The 13,048-nt window shown below is 30.1% G+C and overlaps 1 protein-coding gene across 6 annotated transcripts in view; it reads right to left on the reverse strand.

Moving 5' to 3' along the window:
* The window catches only part of LOC139490582 (FYVE, RhoGEF and PH domain-containing protein 2-like), a 65,861-nt gene that overhangs the window by 45,696 nt on the left and 7,117 nt on the right, over window positions 1-13,048 (reverse strand). For 2 of the 6 annotated variants that reach the window (XM_071277494.1, XM_071277476.1), the window contains exon 1: window positions 9,509-9,914. The exons of the other annotated variants lie outside the window; for them this stretch is intronic. In XM_071277494.1, coding sequence (XP_071133595.1) covers window positions 9,509-9,575 — 67 coding nt within the window. In that variant the 5' untranslated portion in view covers window positions 9,576-9,914. Of the gene's footprint in view, window positions 1-9,508; window positions 9,915-13,048 lie in introns of those variants that run through there. 6 annotated transcript variants of the gene reach the window in all.

The following is a 13,048-nucleotide window of genomic DNA, read 5'->3' on the forward strand; positions in this document are numbered from 1 at the left end:
TTTCCATAGTAAAAAAAGGGGGAGGGGGTCAAAATACCATGGCAAAGTAAAATTTTAAAAATATCTTTTCCAGCAAGTTAAATACATACAAACTACTTATTGGTGAATTCTAACTACATAAAAGAGTTAGAATTGCCAGATTTTTGGAATTAAAGGCCTAGAGTAGGGGGTTCAATATACTGCAGGGGGGTCAAAATACCATGGCAAAGTAAAATGTTCAAAATATCTTTTCCAGTTTATTAAATACATACAAACTACTTATTTTTGTATTCTAACTACATAAAATAGTTAGAATTGCCAGAATTTTTTTTAATTAAAGGTCTAGAGTAAGGGGTTCAATATACCGCAGGGGGGTCAAATACCATGGCTAAGTAAAATTTTCAAAATATCTTTTCTATCAAGTTTAATACATAAAAACTACTTGTTGATGTATATTAACTACATATAAGAGATAAAATTGCCAGAATTTTTTGAATTGTCTAGAGTAAGGGGTTCAATATATCGCAGGGGGTCAAAATACCATGGCAAAGTAAAATTTTAAAATTATCTTTTCCAGCAAGTTAAATACATACAAACTACTTATTGGTAAATTCTAACTACATAAAAGAGTTAGAATTGCCAGATTTTTGGAAATTAAAGGCCTAGAGTAGGGGGTTCAGTATACCGCAGGAGGGTCAAAATACCATGGCAAAGTAAAATTTTCAAAATACCATGGCAAAGTAAAATTTTAAAATTATCTTTTCCAGCAAGTTAAATACATACAAACTACTTATTGGTAAATTCTAACTACATAAAAGAGTTAGAATTGCCAGATTTTTGGAAATTAAAGGCCTAGAGTAGGGGGTTCAGTATACCGCAGGAGGGTCAAAATACCATGGCAAAGTAAAATTTTCAAAATATCTTTTCCAGCAAGATTAATACATACAAACTGCTTATTGGTGTATTCTAACTACATAAAATAGTTAGAATAGCCAGAATTTCTGAAATTAAAGGCCCAGAGTAGGGGGTTCAATATACCGCAGGGGGGTCAAAATACCATGGCAAAGTAAAATTTTCAAAATATCTTTTCCAGCAAGTTTAATACATACAAACTACTTATTGGTGTATTCTAACTACATAAAAAAGTTAGAATTGCCAGAATTTTTTTTAATTAAAGGTCTAGAGTAAGGGGTTCAATATACCGCAGGGGGGTCAAATACCATGGCTAAGTGAAATTTTCAAAATATCTTTTCTATCAAGTTTAATACATAAAAACTACTTGTTGGTGTATATTAACTACATATAAGAGTTAAAATTGCCAGAATTTTTTGAATTGTCTAGAGTAAGGGGTTCAATATATCGCAGGGGGTCAAAATACCATGGCAAAGTAAAATTTTAAAATTATCTTTTCCAGCAAGTTAAATACATACAAACTACTTATTGGTAAATTCTAACTACATAAAAGAGTTAGAATTGCCAGACTTTTGGAAATTAAAGGCCTAGAGTAGGGGGTTCAGTATACCGCAGGAGGGTCAAAATACCATGGCAAAGTAAAATTTTCAAAATACCATGGCAAAGTAAAATTTTAAAATTATCTTTTCCAGCAAGTTAAATACATACAAACTACTTATTGGTAAATTCTAACTACATAAAAGAGTTAGAATTGCCAGATTTTTGGAAATTAAAGGCCTAGAGTAGGGGGTTCAGTATACCGCAGGAGGGTCAAAATACCATGGCAAAGTAAAATTTTCAAAATATCTTTTCCAGCAAGATTAATACATACAAACTGCTTATTGGTGTATTCTAACTACATAAAATAGTTAGAATAGCCAGAATTTCTGAAATTAAAGGCCCAGAGTAGGGGGTTCAATATACCGCAGGGGGGTCAAAATACCATGGCAAAGTAAAATTTTCAAAATATCTTTTCCAGCAAGTTTAATACATACAAACTACTTATTGGTGTATTCTAACTACATAAAAAAGTTAGAATTGCCAGAATTTTTTTTAATTAAAGGTCTAGAGTAAGGGGTTCAATATACCGCAGGGGGGTCAAATACCATGGCTAAGTAAAATTTTCAAAATATCTTTTTTATCAAGTTTAATACATAAAAACTACTTGTTGGTGTATATTAACTACATATAAGAGTTAAAATTGCCAGAATTTTTTGAATTGTCTAGAGTAAGGGGTTCAATATATCGCAGGGGGTCAAAATACCATGGCAAAGTAAAATTTTAAAATTATCTTTTCCAGCAAGTTAAATACATACAAACTACTTATTGGTAAATTCTAACTACATAAAAGAGTTAGAATTGCCAGACTTTTGGAAATTAAAGGCCTAGAGTAGGGGGTTCAGTATACCGCAGGAGGGTCAAAATACCATGGCAAAGTAAAATTTTCAAAATACCATGGCAAAGTAAAATTTTAAAATTATCTTTTCCAGCAAGTTAAATACATACAAACTACTTATTGGTAAATTCTAACTACATAAAAGAGTAAGAATTGCCAGATTTTTGGAAATTAAAGGCCTAGAGTAGGGGGTTCAGTATACCGCAGGAGGGTCAAAATACCATGGCAAAGTAAAATTTTCAAAATATCTTTTCCAGCAAGATTAATACATACAAACTGCTTATTGGTGTATTCTAACTACATAAAATAGTTAGAATAGCCAGAATTTCTGAAATTAAAGGCCCAGAGTAGGGGGTTTAATATACCGCAGGGGGGTCAAAATACCATGGCAAAGTAAAATTTTCAAAATATCTTTTCCAGCAAGTTTAATACATACAAACTACTTATTGGTGTATTCTAACTACATAAAAAAGTTAGAATTGCCAGAATTTTTTTTAATTAAAGGTCTAGAGTAAGGGGTTCAATATACCGCAGGGGGGTCAAATACCATGGCTAAGTAAAATTTTCAAAATATCTTTTCTATCAAGTTTAATACATAAAAACTACTTGTTGGTGTATATTAACTACATATAAGAGTTACAATTGCCAGAATTTTTTGAATTGTCTAGAGTAAGGGGTTCAATATATCGCAGGGGTTTAAAATACCATGGCAAAGTAAAATTTTAAAATTATCTTTTCCAGCAAGTTAAATACATACAAACTACTTATTGGTAAATTCTAACTACATAAAAGAGTTAGAATTGCCAGACTTTTGGAAATTAAAGGCCTAGAGTAGGGGGTTCAGTATACCGCAGGAGGGTCAAAATACCATGGCAAAGTAAAATTTTCAAAATACCATGGCAAAGTAAAATTTTTAAATTATCTTTTCCAGCAAGTTAAATACATACAAACTACTTATTGGTAAATTCTAACTACATAAAAGAGTAAGAATTGTCAGATTTTTGAAATTAAAGGCCTAGAATAGGGGGTTCAGTATACCGCAGGAGGGTCAAAATACCATGGCAAAGTAAAATTTTCAAAATATCTTTTCCAGCAAGATTAATACATACAAACTGCTTATTGGTGTATTCTAACTACATAAAATAGTTAGAATAGCCAGAATTTCTGAAATTAAAGGCCCAGAGTAGGGGGTTCAATATACCGCAGGGGGGTCAAAATACCATGGCAAAGTAAAATTTTCAAAATATCTTTTCCAGCAAGATTAATACATACAAACTGCTTATTGGTGTATTCTAACTACATAAAATAGTTAGAATAGCCAGAATTTCTGAAATTAAAGGCCCAGAGTAGGGGGTTCAATATACCGCAGGGGGGTCAAAATACCATGGCAAAGTAAAATTTTCAAAATATCTTTTCCAGCAAGTTTAATACATACAAACTACTTATTGGTGTATTCTAACTACATAAAAAAGTTCAAATTGCCAGAATTTCTGAAATTAAAGGCCCAGAGTAGGGGGTTCAATATACCGCAGGGGGGTCAAAATACCATGGCAAAGTAAAACCCCCTACTACAGACCTTGAATTTCAAAAATTCAAGCTATTCTAAATCCTTAACATAGTTATAATACTCCAATAAGTAGTTTGTATGTAGTTAATATACTGGAAAAGATATTTTGAAAATTTTACTTATCTATGGTATTTTGAACCCCCTGCGGTATATTGAACCCCCTACTATAGACCTTGAATTTCAAAAATTCAAGCTATTCTAAATCCTTAACATAGTTATATTACTCCAATAAGTAGCTGTATATATTTAATATACTAAAAAAGATATTTTGAAAATTTTACTTAGCCATGGTATTTTGACCCCCTGTGGTATATTGAACCCCCTACTATAGACCTTGAATTTCAAAAATTCAAGCTATTCTAACTCCTTAACATAGTTATAATACTCCAATAAGTGGTTTGTATGTGTTAAACATGCTGGAAAAGATATTTTGAAAATTTTGCTTAGCCATGGTATTTTGACCCCCCTGCGGTATATTGAACCCCCTACTATAGACCTTGAATTTCAAAAATTCAAGCTATTCTAAATCCTTAACATAGTTATATTACTCCAATAAGTAGTTTGTATGTATTTAATATACTGGAAAAGATATTTTGAAAATTTTACTTATAGCCATGGTATTTTGAACCCCCTGCGGTATATTGAACCCCCTACTATAGACCTTGAATTTCAAAAATTCAAGCTATTCTAAATCCTTAACATAGTTATATTACTCCAATAAGTAGTTTGTATGTATTTAATATACTGGAAAAGATATTTTGAAAATTTTACTTAGCCATGGTATTTTGAACCCCCTGCGGTATATTGAACCCCCTACTATAGACCTTGAATTTCAAAAATTCAAGCTATTCTAAATCCTTAACATAGTTATATTACTCCAATAAGTAGCTGTATGTATTTAATATACTAAAAAAGATATTTTGAAAATTTTACTTAGCCATGGTATTTTGACCCCCTGTGGTATATTGAACCCCCTACTATAGACCTTGAATTTCAAAAATTCAAGCTATTCTAACTCCTTAACATAGTTATAATACTCTAATAAGTGGTTTGTATGTGCTAAACATGCTGGAAAAGATATTTTGAAAATTTTGCTTAGCCATGGTATTTTGACCCCCCTGCGGTATATTGAACCCCCTACTATAGACCTTGAATTTCAAAAATTCAAGCTATTCTAAATCCTTAACATAGTTATATTACTCCAATAAGTAGTTTGTATGTATTTGATATACTGGAAAAGATATTTTGAAAATTTTACTTAGCCATGGTATTTTGAACCCCCTGCGGTATATTGAACCCCCTACTATAGACCTTGAATTTCAAAAATTCAAGCTATTCTAAATCCTTAACATAGTTATATTACTCCAATAAGTAGTTTGTATGTATTTTATATACTGGAAAAGATATTTTGAAAATTTTACTTAGCCATGGTATTTTGACCCCCCTGCGGTATATTGAACCCCCTACTATAGACCTTGAATTTCAAAAATTCAAGCTATTCTAAATCCTTAACATAGTTATATTACTCCAATAAGTGGTTTGTATGTGTTAAACATGCTGGAAAAGATATTTTGAAAATTTTGCTTATCCATGGTATTTTGACCCCCCTGCGGTATATTGAACCCCCTACTATAGACCTTGAATTTCAAAAATTCAAGCTATTCTAAATCCTTAACATAGTTATATTACTCCAATAAGTAGTTTGTATGTATTTAATATACTGGAAAAGATATTTTGAAAATTTTACTTAGCCATGGTATTTTGAACCCCCTGCGGTATATTGAACCCCCTACTATAGACCTTGAATTTCAAAAAATCAAGCTATTCTAAATCCTTAACATAGTTATATTACTCCAATAAGTAGCTGTATGTATTTAATATACTAAAAAAGATATTTTGAAAATTTTACTTAGCCATGGTATTTTGACCCCCTGTGGTATATTGAACCCCCTACTATAGACCTTGAATTTCAAAAATTCAAGCTATTCTAACTCCTTAACATAGTTATAATACTCTAATAAGTGGTTTGTATGTGTTAAACATGCTGGAAAAGATATTTTGAAAATTTTGCTTAGCCATGGTATTTTGACCCCCCTGCGGTATATTGAACCCCCTACTATAGACCTTGAATTTCAAAAATTCAAGCTATTCTAAATCCTTAACATAGTTATATTACTCCAATAAGTAGTTTGTATGTATTTAATATACTGGAAAAGATATTTTGAAAATTTTACTTAGCCATGGTATTTTGAACCCCCTGCGGTATATTGAACCCCCTACTATAGACCTTGAATTTCAAAAATTCAAGCTATTCTAAATCCTTAACATAGTTATATTACTCCAATAAGTAGTTTGTATGTATTTTATATACTGGAAAAGATATTTTGAAAATTTTACTTAGCCATGGTATTTTGAACCCCCTGCGGTAGACCTCGAAATTCAAAAATTCAAGCTATTCTAAATCCTTAACATAGTTATATTACTCCAATAAGTGGTTGTTATGTGTTAAACATGCTGGAAAAGATATTTTGAAAATTTTGCTTAGCCATGGTATTTTGACCCCCCTGCGGTATATTGAACCCCCTACCTAAAACCACAAATTAAAAAAAAATGATAGCCAATAAATTGTAAATTAGATTATCTGCAATACTATTTATCAAAAACAGGGGGGTTCAATATACCGCAGGGGGGTTCAAAATACCATATGTGAAAAATGACCCCGGGGTCAAAATACCATGCGGTATAATGACCCCGGGGTCATTTTACCGCATGGTATTTTGACCCCGGGTTCACTTTTTAGGGGGTTCAAAATACCATATGACACCTGTCCTTCAAAGCTAAAGCTAAATGCAAAAAGTATGAATACTGGTACTATACTGAACAGTCTTAGGGATAAAATAATGTTAATAATGCTGTCATATTATTTCATTCATACTAAGCAAACATAATTTTTTCAAGTGAACAAATTTGAGGAATTTTAGAGTTTGACATATTGAATAGATGCCTGCCTAAATTGTTGAAGACTGTATGCTATCCAATAGATCTCTTTTGGCTTGTTTTGTTTTTCTGGTTGATGTCGTATTGGTGTATATCCAATAACATCTCAAATCTGTATAAATATTAAATTTTGTCCTAACATCTACAATTCAGACAAATAATAGAAACATTTATACAAAGGAGTAGGGGCAATTAATAGGCCCTTATTTGGCCCAAAAATTACTGCAAATTAAAAAGTTATCATACATATTCTTAAATTACTAAAAACTTGACTAAGGTATAAGGTACTTTGAAAAACAAAACAAATTTGACATCGAACTAGTGTTTGAATTACTATCAAACACTGAACTTTATATCAGTAAGTGCTTCCATAAATTTGTCAAAAAAAAGATTCAATAGGAAGGTTGGACCTGGTTACCCAACTAGTGGAAGATATAAATTCCACTAATCTATCATTTATAGTTTCTTATGTCCTAAAAAGTAAGAGACATTTCTACAATTCATTTCTATCAATATGAAATTAGGTCAGGTTGATAACTCCAATTTACTCCAAAAAGTCTCGGATATCTATTTGTTGGCTAGAATTATTGTAGGTTTGGATCACAGACTGAACTTTTAAATATTGTCTTCTATAACAATTTAAAAATAATTTTGTTTTCCTGTTTAACTTTTACAAGCACTTAAGAAATTACGAATGAAAATGTATACATATATTCAAAATATTGTTGCAGTATAATTTTGAAGTGATACTCACTTTTCAGTTTATAATATTATTCCTTAAATGCATGTAATACACTTTATTCATTTATAAATGTTAACTAAATTCCTTAATTATGTACAAAGACATCTATATACTCCTAATATATGCAGAAAGTAACAAAACAATACGAAATCTGAATGTGTGCCAATGATGTTGTCCATAAAATCAGGAAGTCGACACTTTAACAACATTGACAAAAGTGATGTATGTCATTTAAGTATGTATCATTGTGTTTTATTTACATCGCTCACTATTTTGTAGTAAATATAGGTATTTAAAATAGGTAATTCAAATTTATTGATACTACCTACGAAAAATTTACCTATGAATAGAAGTCTATGGATTTAAATACATGTACATCTACTTTGGTGTCCCGTATTGAGAGGGGATAAAAGGCTACATCTTATATTATCCATATGAATAATATAATCACATTCATTGCCTGCAGAAACTATTTTTATATACAAGGTAATGAGGTTTAAATAATTTTGAATTGTTTACAATGGCCTTTAAAGAGGCACATTGACAATTTTAGACTGTCAAGTTTTGGCCATACAAAGACCAGAGACTTATGTATTTTCTGTTACATTTAAACAAAACTTCAAAACAAAAAATTGTTAACACATATCATAAAATACAATAGGCCATTTCACAAAGTTACTGGTGTTTATGTAATATTTATTTGTACATTGTAAGAAAACATAAAATCTATTTGTTTCTGCTTCAAATTTAAAAAAAAAAGCAATAGTTCTTACATTAACCACAATTCATGCTTCTGAATCACATATTTTATGGTCATGTTCTTTAGTTCACATAATTTGTAACAAAGGTTATGGCCACTTCAACAAAGTCCTACACTATGAATCAGGATATTATAATGTATAAACTTTGTACTAGTGATTTAGTTATATATCAATAATAATCTGACTTTTAATGAAAACTAAACAATCTACACACAAAAAACATAAAAGAGGCAAATATAAAATCCTTTATTTTCAAAATTATCTACACATTAAGCCTGACAATTTGTTGACTTAGTTATTTTCAAATCTGTTTCCTAATATTAAGCGTCAAACAATTTTTGCACTAGCCATTCTAGATAACAGTTAGTCCAGAAAAGTGCCTCAAATGAAGCAAATAAAGAATGATTGTATCTTGAGTCAAAGCTTGCAATAACCACAATTTCTTTCTCTATTTCTTTTATTAAGAAATTATCAAAATTTCTCTTCTTATTTCACAACACAAAAATTTAACAATGCATGGACTCCTTTAAAGTATTAGCATATCTTTCATATTTAAGAAATTAACAAGAGATGACTACAACGGTGTATGACCAATAAAAAGAAATTGATATATATTTATAGACTGACAAGCCCCCTGTAATAGTTACTTTGTACAAACTATTTAGGTTTGTTTGATTTCACCTCCAAGATTTTGAAAAATATGAATATACTTGTCACACCAGGTTAAGATTTTTTTTGTTATATTAAGAATACGTAAAAAAATAATCCTACATGGTGACTGACCCTTCTTTCAGATTTCAATGTTGACATTCTTTTTTAATAATTGAGCAAAATAATGAACACATATGAAAACTGACTGTATTTCTTTCTTAATCATAACACTGAACTTTACGGTGACAGTTTTTTTGTTTTTAAACAAGTCATATCAAATTTTCTATCTTTTGTATCATCACAACTACATTTAGTGTACAGTAGTCATTTAAAAAAAAAAGAACTACTTCCTAGATGAAAATTTTCAATATACATCAACAAAAGACCATTGTATAAGAAAACATGAAAAACTAAGTCAGTATTTAAAGAAACAAATAAAATTCTGCCACTTCTGTCCTATTTACCTTTCTCAGAATTTTCAGAATTATCCATTGTGATTGAAATAACTCTGGATTTTTTCACACATAACATATCGGTCCATGCATCTTGATACAGGAACTAATCATTTCTGTGTCATAAGTCAAATCCTGATACTTAAAAATTTATAATATTTAAAGTTATCTCCCCTATTTTGTATAATATTACAAAAGGAAATTTTGACATAACAATGAAAGGTTCTTTCATAAGGTTCTTATTATAACACTTATTTACCATATATAATAATAATGGGTTTTTTAAGGAGGAGAAATGCACAAAAAGTTCCATTTCTTAAAGCATCTTAGGAAAAGATATTGCTTCCCAAACTGTAAACTTGCCCCCAGTTTCCACAAATTCATCCTTATATAGAATTCAACTACCACCAACTTGCCCCTGTGAGTAAAAAGGATTAATTGCAATTGTGTTGAAATAAAATCTTCAAACTTAAGCCCTACCAAAACTTTAATATAAACTGCAACTGAAGTGCAATTTTCATTGACCGTATAATTTTATTTCTTATTATATCTTAAGAGTTTTATATATAATGTAAAACAGATTCACAGAATTTTACTTCATGGGCTTCAAATTCAAAACTTAGTGATATTACCCAAAATATTTTACCTGGAATAGTTGTTTATAAGCAGTATAAAGAGATAACATTTAATTTTTTCAAAATTACAAATAAATTATGTTACAAATAAAGGATAACAGGATAAAAGTGACTTTCATTTTTTATTAATACATGTACAAGTAGAAAATATGTTCAGGAAATGACACATTATGTAAAATACTGTAAGACTATTTATGACAGTGAAATTACTCCCACAGAATACTGTAAATTCACAAATTATTGCGATGTTTTTATTATTGCAAAAAATGAGACAGGGTTAAAATCGCAATAAATTAAACTTGCATTTTAATTTTTTATATGTGAATTTAACAGGATTTTCCTCAACATTGCAAAAATTTAAATAGTATTTTGGTCTAATTTGACAAAATCGAAATAATAAAGGCACACAATAATTTGTGACTTAGTGAAAAATGTTTGTATTGAATTGTACTAATAATTAAAATATTCAATAATTTATTCTGAAATCATAGCATTTCTATATGGCAAACAGAGAAAACTGCAGAAACGTCACACTTCAACAGTTCCAGCTGAATCTGATTTTAATCTATCTGTTGAAATGCATAGCTTATGTTTTTTAGTACATTAACTTATCATGCCATTAGTTTTCTCGTTTGAATTGTTTTGCATTTGTCACTTCGGGGCCTTTTATAGCTGACAATGAGGTATGACCTTTGCTCATTGTTGAAGGCCATACTGTGACCTATAGCTGTTAATTTCAATGTCATTTGGTCTCTTGTGAATAGTAGTTTCATTGGCAGTCATGCCACATCCACAGGCTAATGCCACTACAAGACAGCACTCCCACCCGCAAAGTGGAAAAGGATTAAAATAAGTTGCAATAACTTGTTTCCCAATCCACTATTAATAAATATGTTTAAAATTAAACTCATTGTTTGCTTGATCTACAGTATACCAGCACAGCAAATAATATTTGATCATAAAACTGACCCACTGAGCCTTATGTGAAACTTCCTTGTAAGATTATATTGTAATCTGACCTAGATATATACCAAAGTTAAATAGATGACAACTGTTATATATATTATGTAATAAATAACTGACAAACCTGGTGAACAAATAATCTGCAACTTCAATAAAATTTCTTATTTTCAATATGGAAAAAGAACCAACTATCCATTAACTTTTAACAATTAAGAACTTTAGAAACAAATTTTAACAGGAAGTTATATAGATCACAATTTATTAAGTCCTTGAATATATATGTCTTCCTTATCACAAAATCTACAACACTTAGATAAGTTTAAATATTTATAGAATTAACATTTTTAGTACTCTATTATGTGAGAACTGCATAATGGGTCATGCAATCTATAGAATCCTTTTACCTATTTAAAAATCTATCTTGTTCAGCCCTGTATTTGTTCCCTTGATGAAGTACTTGGTGTATCATACCCAAAACCTATTAAGAAAATCCTTTTTTCTTACAAACTGTCAATTCTACTTTAATCAAAAATATTTAAAACAAGAATAAATGTCCATAATACAACATTGTGCCCCCTGTTCAGTGAACCATGAAAACAAGGTAAAAACTCTAATTTGGCATAAATTTCAAGTTGATGTGATAACAGCTTTATGGTAAACCACCTTTACTCAGAACTGAGAATCATATAAATTCCTCTTACAGAACTTTGATGTCTTAATTAGATTACAATCAACATCTATATTCAAATTAATATAAAATTGAATAGCTTCAATAGTTCATATTAGTATCAAGTCACAGCTTTATGGTCTTGAGGGATATATTAAAAACATGAATCTTCTCCAACAAGATTTCACTATTAATTACAATATAATATGATAAACATTATCTACCAGAAGTTTATTTTCAGATTATATGGCACTTTGCTAAATATGAAATAGCTGATGTTAAAGTCATTATGTATTGTATGATTTAGTGAAGGTTGTTTATATTATTATCTATAGATATCAAATCTATCAACAAACAACTTATATTTATATACCATCCCTGTCTAATGATTGGTATTGTCTGTTCAAGTTATCATACAATTTTTCTTAGTTCATAATTTTGAAGACACAAGCCAAATTCCTCAACCCCATCTAACCTAATTAAAAATCAAAATTAGGTCAGCATCAGCCTATATCTATACTATGTATTCAATATTTTTGGTGAGATACCAATTATTTGTCTGTAAAAGAAAACCACTAATATAAATGAGTTCAATGAGGTATTCACTTTCTATACTAAAATATGTATTTAAAGCAAATATTACTTTTAAAACACAACACAAATTCAATTATCAACAAAAATACAATTGTTCCTCAATTGACAAAATTGGTACACTTGAAATAATTTGTCAAGTATGTAAGTATATATTTAATCCTCATTTTTTTTTACAGTTAATATAAACTTTTACATTGAAAATTGGAATAAGCATGAATATACCTCATAATAAAACTAGAGGCTCTCAAGAGCCTGTATCGCTCACCTGACTTTTCTTGGGTTTTTGAAATTATATAAAAAAAGATAAAATTTGGCTACAACACTTGGCCAGCACCTCAAAAGGAAAGGAACAAACATGTTTGGTTTCGTTAAATTCAGTGGTTCTCTATTGCTAAAAGAAGAAATTTGTATGTATTTTCCATAGGGTTTTATGTTAAACTAAGTCCCCCGTTGGTGGCCATCTTGGATGATGGATTGGCTACAAAGTAACAACACTTGGTCAACACCTCATAAGGAACATTCATGCTATGTTTGGTTTCATTCCATTCAGTGGTTCTCTAAAAGAAGTCATTTGTATGCATTTCCCGTAGGGTCCTATGTTAAACTAAGTCCCCCGCTGGCTGCCATTTTGGATGATGGATTGGCTACAAAGTAACAACACTTGGTCAGCACTTCATAAGGAACATTCATGCT

The sequence above is a fragment of the Mytilus edulis genome, chromosome 1 (assembly GCF_963676685.1).
Source record: "Mytilus edulis chromosome 1, xbMytEdul2.2, whole genome shotgun sequence".
In the NCBI taxonomy this organism is placed as follows: Eukaryota; Metazoa; Mollusca; class Bivalvia; order Mytilida; family Mytilidae; genus Mytilus; species Mytilus edulis.